The following is a 27,324-nucleotide window of genomic DNA, read 5'->3' on the forward strand; positions in this document are numbered from 1 at the left end:
AGTGTTTACCATGAATTGCTATGACAATCTCAAGTGTTCATACGTACAGTCTATCTAATAATCTTATGCTAAGATTCTCAGGCAAATAATATCCTGGCATACACAAATTTCGTGTAATGCTACTAATATGGATACAGTCGTGTGTTTTAAAGAACAAATATTACCAAATAACATTTAAAATTTTTACAGTATTCTTAAACGATTGTAAGAATCATTCTTTTTTTTTTTTGAAAGATCAATAATTTATACTTTTATTACTAGCATAGTAGATGCTGTTAGGGTGATTCTCGAGTCAATTCAAGAAACGCTCGTGCTTTTTCTGTCATTTTTCGTACACGTCCCCTACTACTTATACTAATGCCTGGAACATTTTCAGGTTCTGGTAAACTCTCATCACTATTTTCTGCATAAGATTGACGTTTAATTTTACGTCGGTTTCTAACCGGCATTGTATTGCTTTCGTCACTTTCTTCATTGTAACGAGGACGTTTCGTAGTTCTTCTCGTGTTTTGTGTACCATCCTGCACATGAGCGTCCCTTGCTCCGCGAACTCTTCTTAGCGATCTAGATGGCGCAAAAACCGTATCTGAATCATCGCTGTCCGAATCTTGATTACGTTGAGATTGTTCTTCTTTATCCTCCTCCTCCCCCTCCTCCTCCTCTTTGTCTTCAACATCTTCATCTTCTTCGCTTTGACTTTCGTTGTTTTTTCCATTTTTTGTGATACTATCTTCATGTTCTGATGCAGATGCTAGCTTCCGTGATCTCGTGCTACTTCTGTTAATAACTTCTTCTTCGCTTTCTTCGTCCGATGACTCGGGCGCAACAAATCGTTCATCTTTCTCGTCTTCGTCATCATCGTCGTCGTCGTCATCATCATCCACAGCAGCAGCAACAAATGCCTTCGACTTAGATTTTACTTGCTTGCTTGTCTTACTATTTTTCGTGCGATTTTTTCGAGTTTGCTTTTCACGACTATTCGGTGTATATACTTCTCCAGAATCACTGTCGGTACTAGCACTAGCTACTGTCTTTCTTCCTCGTGTCCTTCTTACTGGTACACTACCACTACTTTCACTATCTATGGAAGCATCTGATTCACTGGCTTCACTTTCACTTTCTTTTGTCTTTTTAGACACAAGAGCTCTGGAAATTCGTAGCTTCAACATACGTGAAGAATTAGTAGTTCGTTTCATATGGCCGTTTGTCATACGCGATGGTCCTAGAAAATATATAAAACATTGAAACATAAGCATATAGAAAAGTAAAAAATAAGTTCAAAATAGACACCTGGTTCGACAACATTAGAATTATTTTTCTTCGCAGGTTCCTCGACATCTTCATCATCGTCTTCACTATTTACATCGTCGTCGTCGTCGTCGTCGTCATCATCTGTACGCGTGGATTTTGATTTTGGGGGTCCTGAGTATAAAATATAATTTTTTTTAAATTTGTACTAAGAAATATTTACCCATAAACCACTTAACGCTGGTACTTCTATAAAAGCACACGTACCGGTACCATTTGATAACCGAACTCTTGATTTACCCTTCTTTCCTTTCCCTTTTGCATTTGATCTATTATTATTATTATTACGTCTTCTGGCAGATTTCCAGTTTGAAACAATTTTCCGCATATGTTCTTCAAACATGGCTGATAGTCTTATTGTCATTGAATATATCTATAACGTAGTCACATCCAGTAATAAAATATTTTTTTAAATATCTTAAACTTTCTCCTTTTTTATGCATAAAATCTAAGACTTACCCTTGATCGTTTGTTGGTATTGTAATTTCTGCTATTTGTAAATATTAATTTCATATCTTTGGCGAATTCCAAGGGAGTTTCATAGTTACCCCCTAATAAATCTTCTTTTACTGTTCGTAAATCCATTGGTGTATCGATAATCTGATGATAATCAGGATGTTCTAATCTGTCGACTGGTTCCCTGTTCAAAATTAGCAACAAGAATCGAGTATACTAATTAACCTTATGAATCGAAGATTTTTCTTCGTTTGTGATCTACCAAAGTTAACTTGTTTTACCTGAAGGGAATCGAATCTTCGCATTGCCATAGCATTTCTAACAATTGTCGGCAAGCTACCTGCCAATCGTTTGATACTTCTTGTGATCGTAAACTCCTACTTGTAGTTGCTCTCTGAGTACTGGTTGAAGGCCTGTCTTTTACATCCTCCATATCAACCTCTGAATCAGACGAATGATAAGTGTCTACCAATTGATGATAAACAGCTGGTACATCCAGTTCTGTAGTTTCTCTGTATGGCAAATAGAAAATATTTTTATTTAATTTATAATACCTTAATAAAGTACACCTGTAATACATTAACGAAATTCAAATGATGTAAAATGTTTGCAAACAAATAAACCAAATCTTACTTTATAATACGTAGACATAAGTCAGTAACTATTCTCGCTTGTTTCACTATTTGACTATGTGGTTCGTTAAATTGTTCTGCATTTGTTGCTAAATATCTAACGTCAAATTGTGCGGACGTAATCCTTCGATAGAAATGGTTATCAAAACGGGCCTTTATGGTTGACAAATCAATGGGATACTCCACAAAAAACGCGTACGCAGGGTAAGTGTTGAGATCAACAGGCGCCATAAAAGGTTCTGCAATTGCAAGGCTCATAACTTGATCTAATCCACGTATAATCCTGCGACATGTTGCTTCTCTATCTCCCATAGGCCATTCTTCTGCTTGAGGCTGATACAATATTGTTTGTATCTCTTCCGGAAGTACAGGAACGGCTCCTCCAAGTTCTGCAGGAAGTCCTGTAATCAATATTTCAAAAGCTAAAGTAAAATCATTTAAAGATAACATAAACTAAGTTCTGTTAAAACAAAGAAATCAATATTAGAATTAAATTTGTAAGAATTTTACACGTACTATTTTCGTCAATTGGTTCAAGATCCCAGGGACTCATCCTCTCATACTCGCCATTATCCCATCTGACGCGAAAGCACATGAAGAATGACTCTGGGAAATCTTCATCTAAAGGTTCCATTGACTGTATTTGGCCCATCCACCAGCCGTCATCGATCATACAACGAAACCGATCACCTTCGGACCAGCTGCGTGCTAAAGCTGTATCAAATGTCTGACGTAGGACTAAGAAATCCAATACATCAGCCATATCGTGATACTTAATGGTGAAATTTTCTCCTGTTAATCGACCATCTTCGTCCATTAACGCCAATTTTAAACAGCATAACCGAGGTGGACGAATTTCGTACTTAATACCCACTACTTTCACAAATTCTTGTGCCTATAAGAACGTTCAGTTCGGTTCAATTCAATATTCATTAAAATCATTCTTTTTTATATCATAGTAATTATTAAATAACTTTTTCGAAAGTAAGAATCTTACTCTTATATTGACTTTATTCCATGGTTCACATCGTGGACTAAGTTCGTACACTTTCTTATTTCTAACAGCATCTAAATAAAATTGATGCCCTTGTCGAAAATATACTATTTCGTCACCCATTTGTGGATAGTAAGGAGCTTTTCTTGGTATTACTTCAGTAAGCCATTCAGTTGGTCTAAAAACTTCTGGGATTTCGTCAATACCATTAGCCATTGGCACGGCCTTGAAGTAGAAAGAGATTTTCAGAAAAGAACGAGTAAAATATATTTATCTAGATGAATAACGATCGTATGCACCTTCTTCTTAGGACGTCGACTTCGTCTTCTATCTGTGTCACTTGGCGGTGTAAGAGATTGCTTTTTTACGGGTTTACGTTTACTTCTTTTAGGTGGTTCTAGATTCAAACCATGATCAGCAATCCAATCTGAATATTCAGTACTAGATTCTGATGTGGAACTGTCAGAACACAAGTCTTCTTCATGAGCCGTGGAGTCGTTGCTATTGCTACTGGCTGAACTTCCCGTAGTTCCTCCATGATCAGGATTCTGTAATATCACTTGCACTTAGAAAGACAAAGTGAACATGTTTAGATAATTTTAATTTCTTATATTCCCAAAATACCTCAAACTCTTCATCCTCGTGTTCTTCACCACGTGTGGCCCTAGTTCTATACCCATGCCTAGCAGTCCTGTTGCGTTTCCGATTGGCTAGTCGGCTACCGATGTTACCTTCAGTGTTAGCAGTACTGGACACTGGCTGTGGTCTTCTTCGCATTTCACGTCTCCAACTGTCAAGTTCCATTTCTGCCATTGCATGTCTGTGAATGTTATTGTATTGGAATTTATTTGCAATCTTGAACAATTTAACAAATCATAATTGTAACATCAGTGAATTAATTCGTAGTAAACTTTTTGAATCGTACATAGCTCTGTATTGCGTTTCCCTAACAGCTGGATTCATGGGTCGAGCAAGAATAGGTTTATTCCAGGGTGTAGTATTATCTCTTTGCCAATTACCACTACTTTGTCGTACACCTTCGACATCACCGACTCTTCTTAAACCCGATCTACTTCCTCGAGGACTAGCCATTTGACGAATTGGTTGCTCCATTATATTTTCTTCTCTATCATCACCACCACCTTCTCTCTCAACATTAATATTCTGTCTTTGTGCAAGAGCTTCAATTAATTGATCAATATTGGATCGTGGTTCTTGAGTTGGAAGACCTTCGATAACTTCCTGCATTCCTATAACATAAAATATATTTTTATTGCACACTTATTTCAAATTTGTACAAATTCAAATACGCAATAAAATAAAATCATTTCTATACCTCCAGCACCTACTGCAATATTTGGTACTAACTGCTCCCCTCTACAGTTTTCTCTTCCAGGAACTAATCTTTGCAATTCTGGTGGATAAGGATTTCCATCTACATCCACCAAAAATGGTGGAGGCATTAAATGTGGTGCTGTCTGTGTTTGTTCGTCCAAAACATAATTATTTGCATCTCGTATTAGTGGTCTATAATCCGTATGGAAAAATAATTCTTTTGGTATCTAAATAAAAAAAACACAGATTTATTAATACGTTCTGAAAAATGGAGGAACGAAGTAACTTACAAATAGAGGCTTACTATTTTAAGTTTCTCAACACCCGATCCAAATCCATATATCAAAAGATGTCCATGAGAATCTGTTGCTGCAAGCATATTTCCATCTGGGGACCATTTTGCATCAAAAACAGCACCATTACCTTGTCCTTCAATAAAATTTTGGAAACAGGCTATTGGTTCTGTCTTCAATACATCCCAAATTATAAGTTGTCCATCGTGTCCAGCACTTAATATAACACGAGGATCTATTGGATGAGATTCTAACACAAAAACTTCATCTTTGTGTCCACGAAGAACCTTCACCAGTTCGCATGTTTTTGCATTCCATACTTTGAGCGAACTATCGTTTACAGCTGTGATAACCCATTCGTCACTCACGTCCCAACTAACCATGGTTACTTTAGCCTTTTTGTTAGAATCATCTTCTGCATCTGATTCTCTAAATATAAGATATAATTATTAGTATCATAATAGAAAACCAAATATTCTGTGACTGTTTAATAAGTATGTATAATATTTCACCATACCCAGGAAGCTTTGTGGTCATCAACAGACGTTTATACATCCACTGTTGCTGTTCAAAGTGCCACACGTTTGCAGTACCATCTTTTGAACCGGAAATGAACTTTAAACCACTATGTGCCCATTGTATACTATCAACTGTATCAGAATGTGATTCAACCTCTAAAACTCTACGTGGACCTTCGTCTCCTAACATTGTATATACCCTAACATGATGATCTGCTGAAATCATTTGTGCTTGACCAGGGCGCATTTTTTCGTGGTACTGAATCGGTTTTGGCCTATTAGTAACATGGAACATTACTTTTTATTACATATATAAAAAAATGATGTAAATCATATTTTAATTATTACGGTTTTGTTAAATTCGTAATCGATAAAGAGAATACTAAATTTATGAAAACTTACTGAAACACTGCTCTCTCATTCATTTTTTTAATATGAGACCAAAACGCAACAGACCCATCTGTACTTGTTGAAACCAAATAGAACACACCATTGCAGGATATAGGACAAAAATTCACAGATGTAATCATACCAGAATGTCCAGATAAAACTGCTACCTGAAAAGGAATGACGAAGTTTTAAAATAAAACATAAATTTATAATTTAAAATAACAGTATAAGAAGTATCATTATTTGCTTACTGGGGACATTGTTTGAAAACACCAAACTCTTAATATTCTATCTAGACTGGCAGCAGCAAGTAGGCTGTTGTCAAAATTGACTGCAATATCCATAATTTCAGCTGACGCACCTCGAAAAGTAGCTAATAATCGTCCATCAATAGAACTCCATACTTTAACAAGTAAATCATCTGCACCAGTTATTATGTACTTGCCAGTGCGGTCAAAAAGAACACAATACACTGCAGATAAATGTCCTAGTGTATGTCTATACAATTGCATTCTATTATAGAACTTCGTCAGTATTGCCTCTCGTCTACTTAAAGGACCTGAATTTTCCCTTCCTTGAAGTGCACGTACTACAAAAAAAAGAAAAGATAGAAATAGTATTCATATAATGTACATGAGACTGAATGTTTCAAATCTCAGAAACTGAGTATCTAGACTACCTATGTTAGGCACTGATGAGCCATAAGATAATTCCATAAAGGGTTTTCCACCTATTCTTCCAGAATAATAAACGATGCCACGCACCCGACGTAAGACATCTAAAAAGAAACATATAATATAGTCGCAATAGTTCAATATTGCATAAATAATATATAACTTTCATCCTACCTTCGTGTGTACGTAATAAAGATTGTCTGCCTGCTCCAAGAAGAGATATTGCTCCTGGTATACAAGGAGGTACCTCCTTTTCTAATACTGGACCAATTCTTCCACATATTTGTAATAAATGGTCTGGTCCAATGTGAGGATACTTCTTTTCCTAAAATATCATCATTTATTGATATCTACATTTTTATTTATTTCATCCTATGATACAATTTGTTGCAATTACTTATGTTGGTATTAAGGCAAATAATTATGTAAATTAATTAGAAGATAGATAGTTCAAAATTCAATGGATTTATAAATTTTGTGCAATTCTGGTCTAATAAGTACATTCACACTGATAAAATATAATAAAATATCAGTGATGTAAATTCCTTAATTTTGTACATGTTTACCCATTTTAAAAAAAGCACAAATTATTTTATTATTAATTTGAAGGATCACCTAATTCGCGCCAATAATTGAATTTTAAGTAATGTAAAGTAGTCCCTACACTAGCCAATCACAGAATGACTAAACGGACACGACCAATCAGAATGGCTCACTCGATACGCATGATACGAGTTTCCATAAATAAGGCCTGAGCATGAGATATACTCATTGATCAGTCGCACAAGATGGCCGGAAGTTAGCGCTTATTGGTCAAGAGGAACGTAGTGGGGAGATCTTGTGCAACAGCACTAGAAGCACAGAGAGGAAGGAGAAGGAGAAGGGTTGAGGAGTGGGACAGAAAAGGGGTAGCACCCTAATAGGGGTACTTCATATATCGGCATTCGTCGACTATCTTACGACGCAACAAAACAAAATTTTCCGTAATGTTATTCTAAAAACCAGCCTATTTATTGTGTCATATGCTATGAGTGGGTTTCATACACCAAACACCAAACTTGCAAAAGCGAAAAATTTCTTTACTCACCAACTCCTCGAATGTTTGACTGTGCACGTGCCCTTCCCAATCTATCCTTTGCGGCAAAACCTGTGAAAAAATATAAAAAATATAAAAAAATTGATCGATTGATCGATTAATTATCGTCGAAATAAAAGCGTCAGAATTTGTCGAACATCAAGGTCGCCGACCTTGAAATTCTAATGTTTTGACAAGCAGAAACCACGTGCAAACCATGTGGAGCCGATGGATATGTATAGTGTCACCCCGGCAAAACGTCAACTCAGACCAATCATCTTACCTTAGCTCGCTCCAATTCACGCTTCAACACCTAAAATGTACATTTCTCGTTACGATACGTTCGCACAGCACGCTGTCTTCATTAGCCAGGTAACACTCACCTCAGCGGTCTCGCGACAAGGCCCCGCCGCCAAGAATTTGGCAATTAGGAAGTACAGCTCTGTAAGAAAGAACGCTGCTTAGGAACGAACCGCACGCCTCGCTTCGTTGCGGATGGTAAGGGCGCTTATCGCTCCCATTCTTTTACCTGGTGCTATTGCAGTCCCGTTCTTGGACACGCTGCCCTCCATTTCGCCTGACCGACTGTTTATTATTCACTCACAGACAAAGAGAAACATTTACTTTTTAGGGTCATAGCGCGGCAATAACCATTTCGGATTTCATTTTCTCTCTCGCGAGGTCTCGACCGCGAGACGCACACGCACGCTCACCTCCTCAACGGAAAGTAGTCCCCCCTATACCCGATTGTCGACACAACGTACCGTATTATACAGGAACGTAACTCATCTACTGAGAACCCTATTCAACATTATCCGAATTATGCTCTTACAATATAACGACATACACCGTTCATTTTCATTGACTTTAAAAGAAAATTATATTAATTAGTTAGTATTAACATCACGAACGTGTACGTCAATTGCAGTCGTTTGTATATTTCGATCATTCTGTAATATTTTAGTGTTCGGTATCTGTTTCGTGTAACGCGGTATATTTGAAGTTATAAATACAGTCACCGAAAACCGCAATTATACGAAACATAAATAAACACTCTTGATATTAAGATTATTATGAATTTAGACAGATTATAGTATAATATTTGTTGTAATTTTTCTGGACGTACGTTCGTAACTGTTATTAATCTGCGATTAGACTATAAAATTTATGCAGCTGAAGAACGTTTTCTTTAACAGAAAGACTTATAATTGTAAAATAAAAAGAGTTAAGGAATAAAAAATAATCATAATAGTTGTTAATGGAAGATTAATATTGTTTTTTTTTAAAGCAGTTGAATACTATGTTGAGTACCTATATATTTAGACTCCACATATGTTTGGATTAATCTGATTAATTTCAATTTAAAAAATTACATACTTAGTACTGGAAGAATATATTACTGTTATAATCTGTTAACAAAATATGTAGATCACAATGTTAAGTTATCAAAATAATTGTCGTAACTAAGTCATTAGATCTAGATATTACAGTATTTATTATTATTTAAGGTATTCAAATATTTGTACATGTTCATGTGGATTAGTGCATGAACACTTTTTCACAAAAGCTGAAGTTCAATATGGATGCTGAACAACTCGACTAAACTCGAAATATCGATGTGTAACGATACATAATATTTATATATTTTACATATGTACGTATGAATGATTGTGTATGTAATGTAATGCTCGTACCTGACTTTTTTAAGATTTTTGTCTTTTTGAAAACATTAAGGTGTTTAAAAAAAACTAATGTAATACATAAAACATATAAATTATATAAACAAAAATGCTATGAAACCTATCATTAAATTTTTCAATATGACGAACACGTATTCAAAATGTTGATAAGGTTACATGCCGACGTGTCGGTCGGTTAATTGTACGTTTAGTACATGAAGTTTGTTCCCATAGATATTGACGTGTCACCTAATACTAAGTAACAATATTATTGTTAAAAATTTTACACTTTTAAATTTGTGTGTAATAAAATATACTCCCAAAGGAAAGTATTGTGTATATATATATATGTACACATATAATACAGAAGTCAATAAAATAAAGAACAAACTAAAAGTCATACAAAGAATCTTTGAATATTACCCTGTGAAATTTGTACATGTAAACTGTGCTAACAATGTCATGGATAAAGGATAGCACAGTAAACTGGTTTCAACTTTTGGCTATTAAAGTTCTAAGAACCGGGCATATTCCTAAACATGTAGCATTTATAATGGATGGTAATAGACGTTATGCTACTAAAAATGGAATGGAAAAAATAGAGGGACATACAAAAGGGTATGAGTTAACATGAGATATTGTATGGATATATAATTTTTTTATTTTGCTAGAACAATAATTTGTATGTATTATATAAATTGTAAAATGTAAATTGCAGATTTGATAAATTTGCTGAAACTCTACAATGGTGTAGAGACCTTGGAATAGAAGAAGTAACATTCTATGCATTCAGTATTGAAAATTTTAAAAGAAAACAAGAAGAAGTAAATGGGCTTCTGAATCTTGCAGAACAAAAATTTCAAAGTCTAATAAATGAAAAGTACACTTAAATTTATTTACAGCCTAAATATATTTTATGAAAATGATAAAAAATGATAAACATATTTTTACTGCAGAGATAAAGCAAGAAAACATGGATTATGCGTTCGTATAATTGGTAATTTGTCACTGGTACCTCAGAATATAAAAAAATTAATAGCAGAAACCATGATTTTCACTAAGGATCATAGTAAAGTATTTCTTAACATTGCATTTGCCTACACATGTAAGTTATTTATAAGATGCATTTGATATAAAAATAATTAAAGCACATTTACATTATAATTTATCCTTTGAAATGCTTTAGCAAGAGATGAAATTACACATGCAATTAAAGATGTAATTGAAGGTGTTGAGAACGGTGATATTCACCTAGAAGACATTGATGAAAATCTAATTTCCAACTGCTTGTACACAAATGATTCACCAAATCCTGATTTATTAATTCGTACTTCTGGAGAAGTCAGATTTAGTGATTTTCTTATGTGGCAAGTAAGTCTAAAAAATTATTGTTTATACATACCTTTTCTTAAACTATTCTATTATTTCAGATATCAAATACATGTATCTACTTTACTAATATACTGTGGCCAGAATTCAATGTGTGGGACTTCCTTAATGCAATATTTTATTATCAGAGATGCTATTCTAAAATGCAAAAGATAATGAAAATACAAAATGTGAAACCTACAATACAGAATAGTAGACAATCAACGTATATAGATAAATTACATCACAAAAGACAACGTACACTCGAAAGAATATATCCTTCAAACATTTAAATATAGTGTGCTGAATATTTATACAAAAATTATTTAAAAGAAAGATTTCTTTCTAAGTTTACTTAAATTCATAAAACTACTACAATGTGTAAATATGAACATGATGAATTTTTACCACTAGTTGAATTCTTCTAAAGAAATCATGTACCATACATATTTTATGTTGTGTAAATATCTTCAAAAAAGAAATACATATACACTTGGTGAAAAGAGTACATACAAGAGTACTAATGTACATAAATTTATCCATTTATTTTATTTCATATGTTTACAAACTTCTGTATTATTTCCTATATTACATATATATATATATATATATATATTTTATAAATAAAATGATATTCTCCTAAAGTATCTGGAATATCAGATTTGTTGCAATATATTGAATGCGTGGCTTGTTTTTACTATTTCTCTATTTTTAAATTAATTCTTATACACCACGTATTTGGCAGTCTTCCTTTAAAAAATCTTTCTCATTGCAAAATACATAAAATTATAAGCTTTGAAGATTGCTAGCATGCCTTGCAACAATATGTTTATTTAGTGAATGTTACATTACATATAATATAAATATTAAGAAACACGCTAATTTTATTCTAAATCTTTTTAATTTGAAACACAAAGTGACTTTATATTTTGAGATTCATACAATCTGTGTATATATTTATTATGCTGCAAAAGCATAAAAACAAATAATGTACATATACAATATATACAACTGTATTGTTCATTTTATTACTATTATGTTATGATTTTGCACTTACAAAGAAAAGTGATTAAAATTTATTATTTGTTAATAGTAAATCTTTTACTAATAGTTAAAAGAATATTAAAATAAATAGAGGTGCCTTTACATAAATATAAAATTATAAATTTTTTACAATAAACAGAGTCTTGAATGATTTCTGTCTATATACTTCTATTAACCGCAATTAAAAGAAGGTCTGAAAATTGAAGGAAATTTTTATTCACTTAGAATTATAAGGCAAATGATGCCTAGCTGATGGTTGTCTTTGTCTTGCTAAAAAAGATTGTCCTTGAGGTTGTAAAGCTGCAAGACGCTGATCTATTGCTTCCCTATGTAGAGTCAAAGTTAAACGATAAAAGGCAGATGTCATTAATTTTTCTTCCATTTCTTTAATTAATTTAGATTCTTTCAGCGATCGTTCCATTTCTTCCATAATTTTTCGTTGTTCTAAAATTTGATTCCTTAAAACAGCAACCTCATTGGGAGATGAATTACTTTGTTTAGGATCTAAACATTTTATAACGCTTTTCGCCTTTTCTACATGTTTCTTATAACGTTCTTCAAGAGCTGTGATGTCGTATTCTTTACGCGTTAACTTTTCTTGTAAAGTGAAAACCTTTTGTTTCTGACTTTGTAATGTGCTATCTCTTTCTTCAATTTGTAGTATTAAACGTTCCTTTTCTGCTTGCACTCTTCTTAATTCATCCTGTAACTGTATTATTTTCTGCCCTAAATTGTTATCACTTTTATTGTCCCCACTGGATTGATTTCCCAATGCCTCCTCTAATCTATTTTCTAAGTCAAGTATTCTTTGATTAGCTTCACGATTTTGATCTCTAAGTTTCTTTATCCTTTCTTCCGAATCTTCTATCAATGCCTGGACGGTTGGTAATTTATCTTCATTTCCTTTTTGTTTAAGCTTCAACATTTTATTTTCATGCTGTAAACATAATAACTTTTCCTTAATTTCAAGTGGAATCATTTCTGTGTTGGCAACAGTACTGTCAGTACTATGTTTCATCATCTTCTCTGCTGCCTGTAACTGTGTACATTTTAATTCCTCATTTGTTTCTTTCAGAGCATCTCTTTCAACAATTAATCTGTCTCTTTCTCTTTGTAAAGTACTTAACTTTGCTTCCATTTTTTTTCCTTCAAATTCAAGTTTATCACATTTATTAGTTTGTTCATCTAATTTGTGATGAATTTCTGCAAGCTGTTGTTTGCAAACTTCTAAGTGACTGCGTAACATTGTAGTCCGTTTAGATTCTTCTTCATAATCTATCTTAGATTGTAAATATTCTAAGTTCTTATCTTCCAATATTTTAACTTGTCTTCTTAAATCGCACAAATCTTCCATTTTCTTCTTGTATGAATCTATTGTAAGTTCATACTTAGCTACTTTGTCTGCAGTCTCTTTTAGTGCATCTATTTCATCCTTTAAATGATTGGCCTCATCTGCTGCTTTCTGTAAATCTTCTTGCTTAGATTGTAACTCCAAAACTTCCTTTTCTAATAATTCGACCTTCACTCTATAATCGTCTCTGGAAGTCTCTACCTTAAATAATTCATCTTTAAGAGCCTCCACCTGCTTCCTAAGGCCAGAATATTTTAAAATTGAACCGGATTCCTCTGGGTTTTCAAATTCATCAAGTCTCTCCTGAAGTTTCTTGTTTTCTGTGACCAATGCTGCTTTTTCTTCTTGTAAAAGTGATAACTGTTGATCAAGTTCGTGACATCTTTGTGCCAATTGTTCCTTCATGTCTGCAGTTAGTTGAAGCTCAGTTAATAGTCTTTGCTGAGTACCATCTGCCACATCCAAAGACTCAAAATTAAGACTAGTACCCAAACTTAATCTAGGTCCATTCATATTACTTTCTAACTCTTGAATGCTCTGCATAATAGCTTGTTGAACAGTCTCTTCCATGCCCATAATTCTTGTTATGTATTGTTGTTTTTGATTACAATTGACAGCACATCCAAGAATTAATTGTAACAACCTACGCAATTCATGGTTATCACAATGTTCTCCTATTCTGGTTGCATCAGGTTTGACATAACCAGACAACTGTTGATTTAAACATTCTATGTAGTATTCCATTACAGCTTCAATTATTTTTTTAAGGTTACTGACTTTCAAACGCCAATTAGAATTAACATCGCTTTTAATTTTTGCTCTCCACACAGCAGTAAACCATTCTGGAGCAATCTGGGCTAAAGCATCTGCCAAGGCAACACCGTCACTTATATCCTCTACTGAGGAGTGAGGTGTCTGAAGATCAAATGTATCTAACCACTTAATCAAATTTTTCAACTGTTGATCGTCCATTGTCGTCTTTAATTAAAAGTTCCTTTGTCGAACAGCGTAAAATTATATACGTGTCGTATCATATACAATAACTGTTGTCAATCTTCAAGTTGTTTAAAAAATCTTAACTTAAAATCAGTTTATTCTTACTTGGATAGTTTGCAGACTGACCAATATGTTAACATTGTTACACGATTCATTAATGTTTTTCCTTATCTTAAATGGAAGTACCTTAAGTCTTATACGATAACACCGCTTTGACAGTCCTTCATTTAGAACGCATTGGAACGCATTTAGAACGGAAGTAGAGCAAATTATAGTTACTCCAAATCTCTTTCTTTTGGTTACTTTTATTGTAAACCCCACGAACTGTCTTTAGCGTTCCAAAAACAAATGTTGGCAGCAGTTGTTCGTAAATTGTTTGTTTATTGCTGCCAATCATATGACGTGGAAAAATCTATTTACGAAGAAACCTGTGCTTCAATAAATACAAAAAAAACCATAGTACACAATTATGTGAATGAATGTGCACAGCGTAGCGTATGACAGTGTCTGGCAGCGTATAGCGTAAATACGTTTTACGTGATAGTACGACATATCGTTCGAAAGAATAAAATGTTATATGAAAGAAAAGTTGTTATATCTACTATGTATAAATTATAAGAATCTACTACTAAAATATTGTGAAAAGATTTATGATAAAAGTATAAAAATTATTATTTTATTCGACATAAGATTATAATATAACAACGATTAACGTAATTATGGCAACTAATGTGAAAGATAATGTAAGAGTAATAAATAAAAAAGAAAATGGTAATCCACGCGCGATGTTTTACAAAAAGCCTATTAAAAAAGATAATTATAACCTGGATATGGATAATATTGATACTCCTCAAGAATTGAGACGTCAGCGTTTGTTACAGTTTCAGAAAAAGTATGTGTATCTTTATAGTTATTTACTGTTACATTTTATAGTCCTAATAACAGAATTTGTTAGGTGCAGAGACATTGCATTTAACATTGGACGTGGAATATTACAGGAAGCTTTCAATTCAGAAGAAGATGAATTTGAAGAGGATATGGAAATTGATGAAAGTGATAAGAAAAAGCATCATTCATTCAAACGATATAAATGTTATGCAAATCAGTTGATGATGTCGGAATGGATGTTAGATGTACCTCAAGATCTTGTGGAAAAGTGGATCATAGTCCCTTGCCCAGAAGGAAAAAGAACTTTAGTAGTTGCATGTAGAGTATGTTAAAAGATGCTTGAAGAATTTTAGAGTAAAAAAACAAATTTTTTCTTTAGTTTTATTCTTTGTATATTATTTTCTAGGGTGTAACTAAGGCCTATAATAAACGTGGTAACCGGCTTGGTAAATTTTATTCAGCACTTCCAGGTGGCAATCCTTCTGGTCACAGAGGCAGTTGCACTATTATTGATTGCATATGGATGAAGCAACAAAAGACATATTATGTTTTGGATGTACTTGCATGGTCTAATCAGTCACTTATGAACTGTGATGTAAGAGTATTTACTTTTTATAGTTAATTGACTTTACATATTCATTACTCTGATCGTGAACTATCAAGAATGTTTTATTCCAGACTGAATTTAGGTTTTTTTGGTTAAAGTCACAGTTACAAGAAATTACAGAACTACAAGAAAGAAACATGTACATCAATACATTTCCAATATTGTCTCTACCAAATATCAGTTGTAACACAGACTTAAGTTCAGAATTAGCAAACCTTCCAGATTTGCCTCCACTGGATGGCTTATTATTTTATCATCGTGATGGACAATATACTAAAGGCCGTACACCACTTGTGACATGGTTGAAACCTTTTATGTTAACTGAAGTACTTGGTACATTTCTCCCACCACCTCTTGATGAAAAACCTGACGGATATATAGACTTCAAATATTATATTCTTAGTAGTAGAGCTAAGAGGAGAAAGGAGGAAGTGGAAAGTCAAGTAAGTTTAAATTACTTTTTGAAATGACAATTTCTTATTCAAATAATTCAATTACTTCTTTTTTTATACATAGATGGACATTGCGATCGAAAATTCCTAAAAAGGAATTTCGTTTTATTGACATAAACGAGCTTCTCGTGGAAGTGAAGTATAATTAATGAATTAACAATTTCAATAAGACTATATTTATAGATATCACCACAGACGAGATATAAGAATAGACCTAACATCTTATGGGACTTGGTTCCCACGAAAATCACGCTGGTTCGAGGGCACCTCTCCATGAAAGTTTCCGATTTCAGGAACTACGTTCGACACTGTGATAATGCACAGTACACACACACCCGTGACTGAGTATAGCGATACATACATACATTATTGCCCTGGTTTCGTTAGCAAGGAATGGAATTTTTAAATGGTACGGCGGGGGCTTCTGATGCCTTCGATCTTATTCTTATATCTCGTCTGTGATATCACTTACGTGTACAGATTGACTGGTTACAATATATTTGAACTATAAGAATTATATTTGTACAGTATATACTATTTAAAAAAATTAATCTATATATAAATAAATATATGTATGTTAAAAACTGTCAGTTTTAAAAATTTTGTATCATGCAGAAATACTATGTACAGAATTAGTGTCTAATAAATACTATTTATGTAACATTATAGGATTTACACTCCTAAATTTAATGTATGGAGAATGTCAACAGCTTTTTCGTTTAAATATAATAAAACACGATTCATAGTTTCTGCGTTCATTACTTTCATCTGGAAATAACAAGAATCTTTTTTACAAATAATAGAACAATATTATGAATATATTTATTGAAATTAAAAATATAATTATTTACTTTGTTTCCCATGATTGTAAATGAAGGTAGATTAATTTTACGTAATATACATAATCCTAGCTGTAAAGAAGCAGTCTGCGATATTTGTTCATATAAAATTTCACGAAATTTTTCTATGTGCTCTAAATTAAAAGAAATTTCAATACTGACGTCATCACTTCGATCCCTCGTAATTCTGAAAGTGATAGTATGTGCAAAATAATTAATTTTTTATTATTCTATATATTATACAATAGTTTCATGTAAGATTTCTTTATTTCTCGTGTGAGTGATGATATACAGGGTGTCCCAAAAAGATGTGACAATCCGGAACATACATATTCCTCATCCAAATACTAATTGAAAAGTCCTTTATTCCAGCAATTTTGTAATCTGAAGCTCCATTTTCGAAATATTAACAGTTAAACGAACTTGACTTAGCAGTTAATGATCAGCTGAGCGGTGGGCCACACGTACACGCAGGCAGTCAAGAAGCAGGAGCCAGTGCCGTGCGTTTCTTGACTGTGTTTGCGCGTACGTGTGGTTTCGTTTAATTGCTAATATCTCAGAAATGGAGCTTCCGATTACAAAATGGTAAAGTACTTTTCGATTTGTATTTGCACGAGGTATAACCATGCTACAGATTGTCCCATCTTTTTGGGACACTCTTTATATCAATGATATAAATACTATAAAAAACATTTAGGGCTTATGAACGTACACTGTTAATATTTTTAATAATTCTGATATTTGAAACTTCATTATTATTGCATTTGTGTCAGGTAGTTCTGGTATTTTATATTCCATACGAATTTCACCTGTACTTTTTGGATGCTCTTCTCCAATAGCTGGAGTAATTACAATTGGAACCAGCCATATCAAATCATCCTCCTGAACAGGGAGTGCCATAACCAAGCAATCAAACATATAACTCAACACATTGTGAACAATTACCATACTGCTTCGGCTGCCACGGCATAATAGAAGTGGTAATCTTATAGAATTTGGAGTAACTAATTCATTGCTAGCTGTTCTCCAAGATAATAACATTCCTGTATAAATACATTTTTCTGTAGTATCTTCTTCACTATACTTTTTTGCATATACTGTAATCTGGAATTATTTATTTGATACAGATAAAATATCATTACTGAGTGTATCTTAAAAACTATAATAATTATCTCTAAACTATAATAACACACATATGTCTTTTCTCATTATTAATAAAACCTTTATTGGTGGTGGATCCGTTGGACTAGGTCTTACTGTTACATCATTCATAACAAACATTTTTGCTGTATAAGCAACATCCTCTTGTGCTATATTTGTTGCCACTTCTTCCCTTATTCGTTTTGAGTACTGCTTCAAATGTACTTCATCATGGTGGAAATTAAATAATGTAGATACTCCAAAAATGGTCCATGTTTTACGTAATAATTCTGATAAATATAAACAAATAATTAACTAATTCGTGATTTATATTTTTTTTTTGTGATTCATTCACAATATTGAATTCAATACAATATTGATTTATTTCTATTTGTACAATATAATAATTTAACCAAAATACCTGTTAATGTTTCAATAGGTTCCTCTTCCTCTTCTACTGGTACAGAACTAATACCTAAACTAAAGCGTTTTCTTCCTCGCGTTCGAGGTATCCGAGTTGTGTAAATAGTACGACTAGTACTCGGCAATATAATTTGCTCACTGTTTTCCATTCTGTCATAAAATATTAGAAAATAAATATTTCATTCAAAGCTATGTACTGTTTACTAATTCGAAATATTTTAAAGTAAACGTCAATTGAAAACATGTAGGAAACCTAACAACGTGAATGTAAAGTTCATTGCGCATTCTAGGGAAATTTTGTGTTAACTCCATGTAAACACACCATAGTGTTGTATGCACAAAAATGTGACAAGTGACATGTATGTGTTTCGTCAATGAAAGAAATCGAACTTCAGTGTGTCGGGAGATGTCCCGCGCAAAAACGTTGATAGTTTAACGTTGGACAAGTTTATTTTTTTCAGTAGTAAATAATATTTTAACATCTGAATGTTCACTGTTAAAGAGTTATGGGTTCAATAACAGTCACATTCCCACTTGGTGGACAACCAGGAAAAATAATAAAATGGAGGGTTCGAATGGATACGATGGTTTCAGCGGGCCGAGTATTGTTTTTATATCAAAACATAGCTCCTGGAACAGAAGATATCAAGGGTCCTGAGAAAAAATATAGGGCCACGCGATTTGGCCGCGTTACAGAGCTTCTAGCAAAAGAAGGAGATATTGTTCAACCTGGGTATACAATCTTCTTAACCTTACTCTTGGTGGCAGACATAAAGTGTGCTTATAAAATCGGCCGGGAGTCAAAATATTCATGTTTCTGATCCTGGGTCAAAAGAATTGACAGAAAGGGGATAGGATTGTATTTCGGAAACCGTAATTATATCGAATACCACCTATTTTTCAAGTATCTGCTTTACATGTCTAGTAAAAACATTAGTATTAAAAATGGGGTTTTTAGCCTCTCGCGAGAAGAGATGGTCTACGAGATGGTAACGACTCTTCGTATGATCTACTTCAAATTTGATCCATTTTGATAACTTATATTATGATATAACAATATTATATAGATCGCAGAAAAATATCGGAGTATTACAAATGCTAATTAAAATTTATAGTTTTACTTGTAATCAAAGAGATTATTTTTTTGAGGCACTAAAATATGTACACTTTCCTACATCTTCCTGTATTAATAGGACCCAATTGGCAAGAATATTGTTTTATGACCACATTATATTGCTTTTGCCTAGAGTATTTTTGTAAGAATCGTTAACCTTAGAAAGACTATGGAAAGACTAATTTTAACAATATTGTTCATAATCAATTGTCTTTTAGATTAATGCTTAAAAATTAGTTTTAGTTTTGTTTCAATGAAATTATTAAAAACAATTAAGTTCAGTCCTTGTAAGGTTAATTTGAAAACATGTAGATCTTTAATTAAAATTTTTTTAATATTTAATAATGAAAGAGAACTTAATAGTATAATTTCTTATTAAGAAAAAATAACTTATTACAAAATATCTTTTCTAAACAACATTATCTGCATTAATTTATATAGATTGGTAACTTGTTTCCAAAGTTGCATAAGTGATTAGTATTTCAGGCAAGTGATAATGATATTAGAAGGATGTCGGCATCCTACTGTAATGAAGGATTTATGTGCTGAATGTGGTGTAGATTTAAGGGTTGAAGGAGTTGGTAAACAGAGCAAGAATGTAGAAATATCCCAAGCCAGTGTGCCAATGGTACATAGTGTACCAGAACTAAAAGTGTGCCCAGAATTGGCTGAAAAAATTGGGAAAGAAGATGAACAACGTCTTTTAAATGATCGCAAGTTAGCATTACTTGTTGATCTTGACCAAACAATTGTTCATACAACAAATGATAACGTACCTCCAAATATGAAGGTACGTGTACATATGTGCACTATAATAAAAATAATTGAAATAGCAGTATATAATACACATTTTATAGGATGTTTATCATTATCAATTATACGGACCAAGTTCCCCATGGTATCACACCCGCTTAAGGCCTCATACAAGACATTTTCTTTCTGAAATGAGTCGTTTATATGAACTACATATATGTACATTTGGGGCAAGAAATTATGCACATACTGTAGCAGGATTGTTAGATAATGATGGAACTTTATTTTCTCATAGAATACTATCAAGAGATGAATGTTTTGATCCTGCATCGAAAACAGCTAATCTCAAGTATGTTTATAAAACTGTTTTATCAAATAATTAAATATTTTACCAAGTGATTGCAGAATTGTATTATTCTAGAGCCTTGTTTCCCTGTGGAGATGACTTAGTATGTATTATAGATGATAGGGAGGATGTTTGGCAAGGGTGTGGTAATTTGGTCCAAGTCAAACCCTATCATTTTTTTCGACATACTGGTGATATACATGCACCACCAGGTTTAGAAAAAAATGATGTACCAACTTTACCTGAATTACAAAATACAAATGATCTTTGTATGGAAGGAAATCAAAATGAGACTGACAAAAATGGTGCATTAGAATTACAGAAAGAAAGGATTACAGTAGATAATAGTTCTGAAAAAGAGACACAGGAAACGATTGAAGATAAGGAAAATATATGTGAATCTAAAGAAAAAAACAATGAAAACACCAAAGATGATACTAAGGACAACATCGATCAAAATCCGAATTCTACTAATGAAAACAAAGATATTAAAGTGTCAGAAGAGAAGGACGAAAATAAAGATAATGAAACAGTAGAAAATAAAAATGAAAGCAATAAGACATCAGAAGAAAATGATGAAAACGAAGATAAGCAAAAAGAAGAAAAAGAATGCATAGCAGCACTGACAGAGGCAACACAAGATATTAAAAAAGATGATATAAAGTACACTGAAAATAATGTTGTAGATGAAGATGATGATGATTATTTATTATATTTGGAAGATATTCTTCGAAGGATTCATGCTGAGTTTTATACAAATTTTGATATAGAAAATGGACGCAAATCGTTGAGGGATATTATTCCACGAGTACGAGCACAAGTATTGAAAGGAGTACATTTAACTTTCAGTGGACTAATACCTACTAATCAAAAACTTCATCAAAGTCGTGCATATAAAGTTGCTAGAGCATTTGGGGCAGAAGTAGCACAAGTAACTGAACAACTTTTATCTTCGTATGAATATACATTATTTTAGTTTATTTTAATGAATTATTATTTATTAGGATTTATCAGATAAAACTACACATTTAGTAGCTATTAGACCTGGCACTGCTAAAGTTAATGCAGCTAAGAAAAATGGCACTATTAAAATTGTAAATCCAGATTGGCTTTGGACTTGTGCAGAACGTTGGGAACACGTTGATGAACGTTTATTTCCACTGACTATAAAGGTATAGGTACTGCAGAAGTAATGCAATTATTATGATAATACCAGGAAAATAATAATTTAGAGAATATGTTCTTACTTAAGCAAGTAATCATACATTTCCAGGCACGTGCTTCTAGGATACCACCCCCACATTGTAGCAGTCCCGAGCGTATAGAAGAAGACGAACAGAGGATAGAAAATAGTTTTGCTGATAGTATTAATCCACTAATGTCATTTACACCGGAAGAAATAGAAATTATGGATAAAGAAGTTGAAGAAGATATGGATGATCAAGAAATGGAACCACCTGTTTTTGATGTGGAGTATGCATATGATGAAGGGTGTGATAAAGAAGCTGAGCAAGGAGGTTCTGATTCCGAAGATTCTATGCACAACGAACGTACGAATAATTTATATTTTTTACTGTATCTAACATAGAATACAAAGTAATAATTGTATAATTGTTCAACAGGTGTTATAAATGAACCACTAAAGAAAAAAAAGAAAATTTCTCACGATAGTACTGAAGATGATGATTCATCAAGTGGTAAGGAAGATACTCAGGATGACGATGATGACGACGATGATCCTGTAACCCGTTTTAGAAGAGGCGAAAACTTACCCGATGATTTAGATCTAGGTGATAATTCTCAAGATTCAGTTGAAGATCTTGAAATAATGGACAACGAAGATGATCGAGAGTGGAATGCAATGGGAGCCGCTCTTGAAAGAGAATTTCTTTCTGAATGATTCATTATGAAGTCATTTGTTTCTTCATAAACCAATCCATAAATATTATTTGTAAATTTGAAACTGATAACTTTTAATAATAGCAGTTACTGAGTATATTTAAAACAATTAACATACTTGTAGAATTTTTCAATTGAGTAATTTACTGCGATTTTACTGAAAATGTAAAGAACTATGTATGCAAAGTTTCATAAGAAAGGAATATAAAGGAAGTGTTTGTATTTAATTAATGAATTTTAAAATATATGCACATAACACTGTATGTAGGATTACTAATGTATTTTCCATAAATTATTAATTTTACATCATTCCCTTATTATTCTTTGCTAAGAACTAATTGGTACGAATACAATCATGAAGTTATGTAAAATTAATTTATTTTAGAATGAAGGAAATACTTCTAATTCCAAGACATACCTTTTTTCTGTGCAAACATTAGAAATAATTTTTTATTACATATATTACAATATACTAAGAGGATTATAATAAATTATAATATTTATCTTTCTTAATGTATGACTTTTATATATTTAACACAAACTTGAATGCACTAAGAAGGATCTACAGCATATGGATCTGAATTCTTTGAATCATCATTATATTTGACGTAAGTCTTTTTGTTTGAAAAGTCTCTTACACCTTCTGTTGATCCTCTTGGTGTTGCTTCGTCATAATCAAATGCATTCTTTAATTTTCCAAATAATTCAGCATCTTCATTTATTGTATCCCTACATTTGTGCAGGCATTCAATTATATTTCAATATTCTGAGCACAAATTATATTACAAATTACTGAAATATTTATATTAAAAAACTGCACATACCTGTATTTTCCTACAACACATTTTTTACCACTTATAGGATCTTTAATATCACCTAATGGGTAAATGACATCAATAACCTACAAATATTATTAAACTAAAGTACAAACATGAAAATAAAGTTTTCAATTACTAACAAATGAACATTAACAAATTGATATATTTAATGTACGAAACATACCTTATGAGAGATGAGACGCGTTATCTTCTCTGGTAAATTTTGTATCAACACTGTATCACCGGTTTTACAACGTTTTTCAGAATCAAGGGCGTAAACAAATTCGTATGATGGGAAATGCTGTAACGTGCGGAGATATCACACAACCTCAAATATATCTTCGTGAAAGGATAATTAATGTTTACGTACCATTTTAAGGTGATTATCAAATTCTAATCGACGTATACGTATTTTAGCAGCATTTTGTTTAGATGTTGGTACACTCACTCCCAACAAATAAGTCAGGGTTTGTTTAACTAATTTTTTCTGTGCCATCTGCAGTACACTGAGTACACTTAATCTGAATTTAGATAATTAAAAAAATTTTCCACCCCACTACCAACTGCTACCAATTACCACAGACGAGGTATAGAATAGATCTAACATGTAATGTAATTTTCTGTTACATGCTTCCGAGACTCCAAACTGCTTCAAAGCTCCCTTACCATTTTAGTGACAATACCCGACGTTACCGATAAAGCATGAATTCTGAGTATTATTAGTACAAATGGAGCATTATATATTCCATTCATAATACGTGTATCCAATATGATTGGTGGAAATAAAAAAATCCGATGCTTCGGTTTAAAGGAAAGTAATTCCTATTTTAAGAAGTAGGAGCATAGTAGAAGGTCCTTCCCCTATGTCACTTTTTCTCCTAGTGAAAGCCGGGGAACCAACAATGTCATGTATGACGTCATAGCTTACGTAACATGTATGCAAAATTATTTCATTGTTATTGAGATATCTGACCATTGAATATTATAAAACAGATCAGGAGCAATTTTTTGGTACCATGATTTGGTTGTAAAAAGACCATTTCCTATCTATTTTGCAGATAACACATTTTTGCTTTATTTGCGAATATCTCATTAAATATAAACGGTGCGATGGAAGCAATTTCAGATTCGGAAAGAGCAAATCGGGAGCAATTTTTTGAGATATAAATCGTTACCGTGTGGCGAGATCGTGGGGTCATAGAACCCCCGGGGGAGGTGTCAGACACCCCGTGTGGTGAGAGCGTGGGATCACAGAACCCCCGCAGATGGCTATATAGAATATAGTATATATTGTGAAGAAATTAAACGCCAGCATATGTATTAGGTTTTAACATTCATCAGGCAGGAATTAAAATCGAAATTACTGGTTGTCACGTCTTTTCTCATTTTTTTTATTGACTGTTTAATCGTTTTGCTTCACTCAAATTTTGACCAGAAAGGGTCTACGTAAATAAACTAGAATACTTGTAGTGATAATGAGTAGGTATACACATTTAAGTATAAAGTGTTTGACACGTTCAAGACACGAAGTTTCACGATGAGATTTTTTTTGTTTATCGAACCAGTAACGTTAAATCTCAGCGAGAAGTTGCAGCAACCTTTTCTTCGCGTACAAAAGAAGAAGAAAATGCAGCAGAAAATCTCTGATTTTTTTCACGATCGGTATTCAAATGATCTTGAAGGAGCATGATGTTGCCATCTCGTGATAAGAATGTCGTACTATTTAGGTACTAGCTTGGGCGTTTTGGCGTAGATGGCCCCAACGATCTAGTTGATCATATACACATTGAAAATTGATCAACGATACCTAATGTATATGAAAAGTAAATTTAGATTGCTGTTCATGAAAATGTAAATCAACATTTTATAAGAAGCTTTCATTCCACACGGAATGACAGTCATTTTTAATGTTGATAATGATCCAATATAAATGAAAGAATTCTCATTTTTCCTTAAAGTTTATGGAACTCGTAAGTCCGTTTCTTATAAATCCTGTTAATTCCTTTATTTTTCGAAGATTTGATTCCATAACATTCCTAAATTCAGAGAAGCAGTCATTCTATATTTAATTAATACAGTTCCATTTAATTATTATTTTGGTATTAATCTCTTATGAAGATAGAAATTTTATAAGTGTTAATGAAGTAGTTGTATGTACGTCGTGAGAAGTACCTACTAGATGAATTCTCTATCATCAGCTACAGCATCGGGGAATACTCGGGGGATGAAGGAGCTTTAATAATAATTAATCTTCAACTACTAACAGCGCAACTCTAGTTTTCGATAATGGGGAACTCAATTACGAGCTTCCTTAATTAATAACATCATAGACAAGGAATGAAATCCGAATAAGTAACTGGAGTTAATCAGTAAATCAACTTGTTGTGTCGCTCTTTGTCATGTTATTTTCTTGAACTGCACCATTCTGACTCTACTCTGGAATTTGTCCTAAAATATTCATGCACCTGGAACATTTTCGCGGATACAAAAATACACCTACCTATCTGCTGCGCGTATACCTGTGCACGGTTTCTTCTTTTTCGAAGTCAAAGAAAATTCGTGTCACCATTTCTCACGTTGAGGCGACAGAAATGAAAGACACAAAAATGGAAACGAAGTTGCGCAGATTACAGAAAAAATTGCTCGGATAAAAGGGAAAAGCTGACGACACAGAAAACGAGTGAGCAAACCTTTGTATCTATAAAATACAACGGTTCTTTCTATTAACATTGGCAATCGCATTAGGAGATATATCAAAAGACGATCACAGTGAGAAAAGATCTCTACTAACTATTCGATCATCCTATCTTGATCCTTTTTCATGGATCGTTGTGCCTGAGGAAAAGATTTTCTTATAGGAAAATATACTTTTTCAAATCATATGAATTTTCTCATTACAATTTTCTTCTGGTAGAAATCAGAATGCTTTAGTTGCGAGGATTATCCTGTACAAGCCTTTGGCATCTGCGAGTTGCGTTGTTATTACGGGATGTAAAGGAGCAGGGGAATTCACGGGTGATCGCACGTCAGCGGCCGGGTCGCCAGTCAGCCAGGAAATTCTATTGTCGACGAAAATATCGAGACAGCGATGGTTCGGTTGTAGCTGTTGCCTCTGATACAATGCGTCTTGTTCCTATAAGTCTGCTTTTCCCACCGAGCCAACAGTTTGTCGTGTGAATAGCCCGATGGGCGTAAAAAAGGGAATGGTTCGATCCAATTAAGCAAACAAAAATTGCCGTACGCGTACCTTCGGTATGGGTAAAACACGTTTCGCGGTTCTGAAATTTAGGCGACGTGTACACGCCGGTGAATATTTATAATGAAATTAACAATGTTATCGGTTTGCACACTTAGCGGGACGTCCTGTGTAATCACGATGCAAGTTTTTGATTCGACCCTCTGTCCCATCAATTCCCGGGGCTTTTTTTTTTTTCAGCGTGCTCGTATCTGCATTTACATATAAATATGATCGCGTAGCTTCCGCGATCCCATCGGTCGCAACATTGCGAGCTACGTGTACGAACAAAATGCATAAATTAAACTCGTACCGCTGTGCGCCGCCATCTGTACAGACGGGGTGTGCATTAGGTGTGTGGGTATCAGACGGAATTTGTTCGTTTCAAATGAACAGTTCATTCTTTATTACCATATATTTCTACCGGCGAATTCGAAATAATTGTCAAGCAATAGCTTATCTATTATTTAAAGAAAATTTAAAATTCATTTTTGAGTGTAAAATACAGATATCACTGTTGGATAGCCAACCTTATAACTGAGGAGCAAAGGTAGTGAGATAACGATTTCATGCAGTCGCTTAATTGGTTAACACGCATAAGGAGAAATCGGCAATCGTAAAGGTTAGATTTTGAATATCAACATTGTATATTTGAACGTGACTTTAGAAAGATTATGACGTTGGAAAACATTGAAAT

The 27,324-nt window shown here is 33.3% G+C and overlaps 7 protein-coding genes across 7 annotated transcripts; 3 read left to right on the forward strand and 4 right to left on the reverse strand.

Moving 5' to 3' along the window:
• Positions 1-144: 144 nt before the first annotated feature.
• Positions 145-8,303, reverse strand: LOC107188984 (PH-interacting protein). The gene is made up of 22 exons (XM_015577397.1): positions 8,205-8,303; positions 8,059-8,117; positions 7,959-7,988; positions 7,688-7,747; positions 6,775-6,925; positions 6,606-6,704; positions 6,178-6,515; positions 5,939-6,093; positions 5,536-5,811; positions 5,030-5,447; positions 4,727-4,952; positions 4,316-4,640; positions 4,015-4,210; positions 3,690-3,938; positions 3,394-3,615; positions 2,913-3,291; positions 2,398-2,797; positions 2,046-2,276; positions 1,768-1,948; positions 1,516-1,681; positions 1,291-1,422; positions 145-1,222 (listed from the first exon to the last, which is right to left on the reverse strand). Exons 1-22 carry the CDS (start codon positions 8,245-8,247, stop codon positions 276-278), a joined length of 5,283 nt encoding a protein of 1,760 aa, XP_015432883.1. The 5' UTR covers positions 8,248-8,303; the 3' UTR covers positions 145-275.
• A 1,483-nt stretch (positions 8,304-9,786) lies between these two features.
• Positions 9,787-11,015, forward strand: LOC107189080 (dehydrodolichyl diphosphate syntase complex subunit DHDDS). The gene is made up of 5 exons (XM_015577513.1): positions 9,787-9,972; positions 10,073-10,234; positions 10,311-10,459; positions 10,541-10,725; positions 10,785-11,015. The coding sequence occupies exons 1-5, from the start codon at positions 9,812-9,814 to the stop codon at positions 11,013-11,015; spliced, it is 888 nt and encodes a 295-aa protein (XP_015432999.1). The 5' UTR covers positions 9,787-9,811.
• An 849-nt stretch (positions 11,016-11,864) lies between these two features.
• On the reverse strand, positions 11,865-14,089 carry LOC107189070 (protein Hook homolog). The gene has a single exon (XM_015577504.1). The coding sequence runs from the start codon at positions 14,087-14,089 to the stop codon at positions 11,984-11,986; it is 2,106 nt and encodes a 701-aa protein (XP_015432990.1). The 3' UTR covers positions 11,865-11,983.
• A 743-nt stretch (positions 14,090-14,832) lies between these two features.
• LOC107188917 (snurportin-1) lies at positions 14,833-16,247 on the forward strand. The gene is made up of 5 exons (XM_015577314.1): positions 14,833-15,005; positions 15,069-15,324; positions 15,408-15,596; positions 15,680-16,051; positions 16,125-16,247. The coding sequence occupies exons 1-5, from the start codon at positions 14,833-14,835 to the stop codon at positions 16,149-16,151; spliced, it is 1,017 nt and encodes a 338-aa protein (XP_015432800.1). The 3' UTR covers positions 16,152-16,247.
• Positions 16,248-16,732: 485 nt separating this feature from the next.
• Positions 16,733-18,611, reverse strand: LOC107188918. Its single transcript, XM_015577315.1, has 5 exons — positions 18,461-18,611; positions 18,121-18,329; positions 17,612-18,003; positions 16,912-17,086; positions 16,733-16,828 (listed from the first exon to the last, which is right to left on the reverse strand). The coding sequence occupies exons 1-5, from the start codon at positions 18,609-18,611 to the stop codon at positions 16,733-16,735; spliced, it is 1,023 nt and encodes a 340-aa protein (XP_015432801.1).
• Positions 18,612-18,806: 195 nt separating this feature from the next.
• Positions 18,807-22,575, forward strand: LOC107189036 (RNA polymerase II subunit A C-terminal domain phosphatase). The gene is made up of 7 exons (XM_015577469.1): positions 18,807-19,195; positions 20,063-20,366; positions 20,434-20,678; positions 20,751-21,606; positions 21,680-21,847; positions 21,949-22,225; positions 22,298-22,575. The coding sequence occupies exons 1-7, from the start codon at positions 18,969-18,971 to the stop codon at positions 22,573-22,575; spliced, it is 2,355 nt and encodes a 784-aa protein (XP_015432955.1). The 5' UTR covers positions 18,807-18,968.
• Positions 22,576-23,125: 550 nt separating this feature from the next.
• LOC107189088 (28S ribosomal protein S17, mitochondrial) lies at positions 23,126-23,908 on the reverse strand. The gene is made up of 4 exons (XM_015577522.1): positions 23,763-23,908; positions 23,577-23,693; positions 23,399-23,475; positions 23,126-23,303 (listed from the first exon to the last, which is right to left on the reverse strand). Exons 1-4 carry the CDS (start codon positions 23,886-23,888, stop codon positions 23,126-23,128), a joined length of 498 nt encoding a protein of 165 aa, XP_015433008.1. The 5' UTR covers positions 23,889-23,908.
• Between the last annotated feature and the right edge of the window lie 3,416 nt (positions 23,909-27,324).

Source organism: Dufourea novaeangliae, unplaced genomic scaffold (genome assembly GCF_001272555.1).
Source record: "Dufourea novaeangliae isolate 0120121106 unplaced genomic scaffold, ASM127255v1 scaffold125, whole genome shotgun sequence".
In the NCBI taxonomy this organism is placed as follows: Eukaryota; Metazoa; Arthropoda; class Insecta; order Hymenoptera; family Halictidae; genus Dufourea; species Dufourea novaeangliae.

What these genes read in the sequence shown, in the direction of transcription:
- LOC107188984 (XM_015577397.1), bottom strand. Translation starts at nt 8,247, where the DNA reads ATGGAGGGCAGCGTGTCCAAGAACGGGACTGCAATAGCACCAG. An exon ending in CGGGACTGCAATAGCACCAG is followed by an intron (nt 8,118 to 8,204) that starts GTAAAAGAATGG and finishes TCTTTCTTACAG; the next exon opens with AGCTGTACTTCCTAATTGCC. An exon ending in TCGGTTATCAAATGGTACCG is followed by an intron (nt 1,423 to 1,515) that starts GTACGTGTGCTT and finishes TTTTATACTCAG; the next exon opens with GACCCCCAAAATCAAAATCC.
- LOC107189080 (XM_015577513.1), top strand. Translation starts at nt 9,812, where the DNA reads ATGTCATGGATAAAGGATAGCACAGTAAACTGGTTTCAACTTTTGGCT. An exon ending in CAAAGTCTAATAAATGAAAA is followed by an intron (nt 10,235 to 10,310) that starts GTACACTTAAAT and finishes TTTTTACTGCAG; the next exon opens with AGATAAAGCAAGAAAACATG. An exon ending in CATTGCATTTGCCTACACAT is followed by an intron (nt 10,460 to 10,540) that starts GTAAGTTATTTA and finishes GAAATGCTTTAG; the next exon opens with CAAGAGATGAAATTACACAT.
- LOC107189070 (XM_015577504.1), bottom strand. Translation starts at nt 14,089, where the DNA reads ATGGACGATCAACAGTTGAAAAATTTGATTAAGTGGTTAGATACATTT.
- LOC107188917 (XM_015577314.1), top strand. Translation starts at nt 14,833, where the DNA reads ATGGCAACTAATGTGAAAGATAATGTAAGAGTAATAAATAAAAAAGAA. An exon ending in TTGTTACAGTTTCAGAAAAA is followed by an intron (nt 15,006 to 15,068) that starts GTATGTGTATCT and finishes AGAATTTGTTAG; the next exon opens with GTGCAGAGACATTGCATTTA. An exon ending in CTTTAGTAGTTGCATGTAGA is followed by an intron (nt 15,325 to 15,407) that starts GTATGTTAAAAG and finishes ATTATTTTCTAG; the next exon opens with GGTGTAACTAAGGCCTATAA.
- LOC107188918 (XM_015577315.1), bottom strand. Translation starts at nt 18,611, where the DNA reads ATGGAAAACAGTGAGCAAATTATATTGCCGAGTACTAGTCGTACTATT. An exon ending in CGGATCCACCACCAATAAAG is followed by an intron (nt 18,004 to 18,120) that starts GTTTTATTAATA and finishes AAATAATTCCAG; the next exon opens with ATTACAGTATATGCAAAAAA. An exon ending in TTACAATCATGGGAAACAAA is followed by an intron (nt 16,829 to 16,911) that starts GTAAATAATTAT and finishes TGTTATTTCCAG; the next exon opens with ATGAAAGTAATGAACGCAGA.
- LOC107189036 (XM_015577469.1), top strand. Translation starts at nt 18,969, where the DNA reads ATGGGTTCAATAACAGTCACATTCCCACTTGGTGGACAACCAGGAAAA. An exon ending in TCGAAAACAGCTAATCTCAA is followed by an intron (nt 20,679 to 20,750) that starts GTATGTTTATAA and finishes GTATTATTCTAG; the next exon opens with AGCCTTGTTTCCCTGTGGAG. An exon ending in TTGGGGCAGAAGTAGCACAA is followed by an intron (nt 21,607 to 21,679) that starts GTAACTGAACAA and finishes ATTATTTATTAG; the next exon opens with GATTTATCAGATAAAACTAC.
- LOC107189088 (XM_015577522.1), bottom strand. Translation starts at nt 23,888, where the DNA reads ATGGCACAGAAAAAATTAGTTAAACAAACCCTGACTTATTTGTTGGGA. An exon ending in TTGATAATCACCTTAAAATG is followed by an intron (nt 23,694 to 23,762) that starts GTACGTAAACAT and finishes CGCACGTTACAG; the next exon opens with CATTTCCCATCATACGAATT. An exon ending in TGTGTTGTAGGAAAATACAG is followed by an intron (nt 23,304 to 23,398) that starts GTATGTGCAGTT and finishes GCACAAATGTAG; the next exon opens with GGATACAATAAATGAAGATG.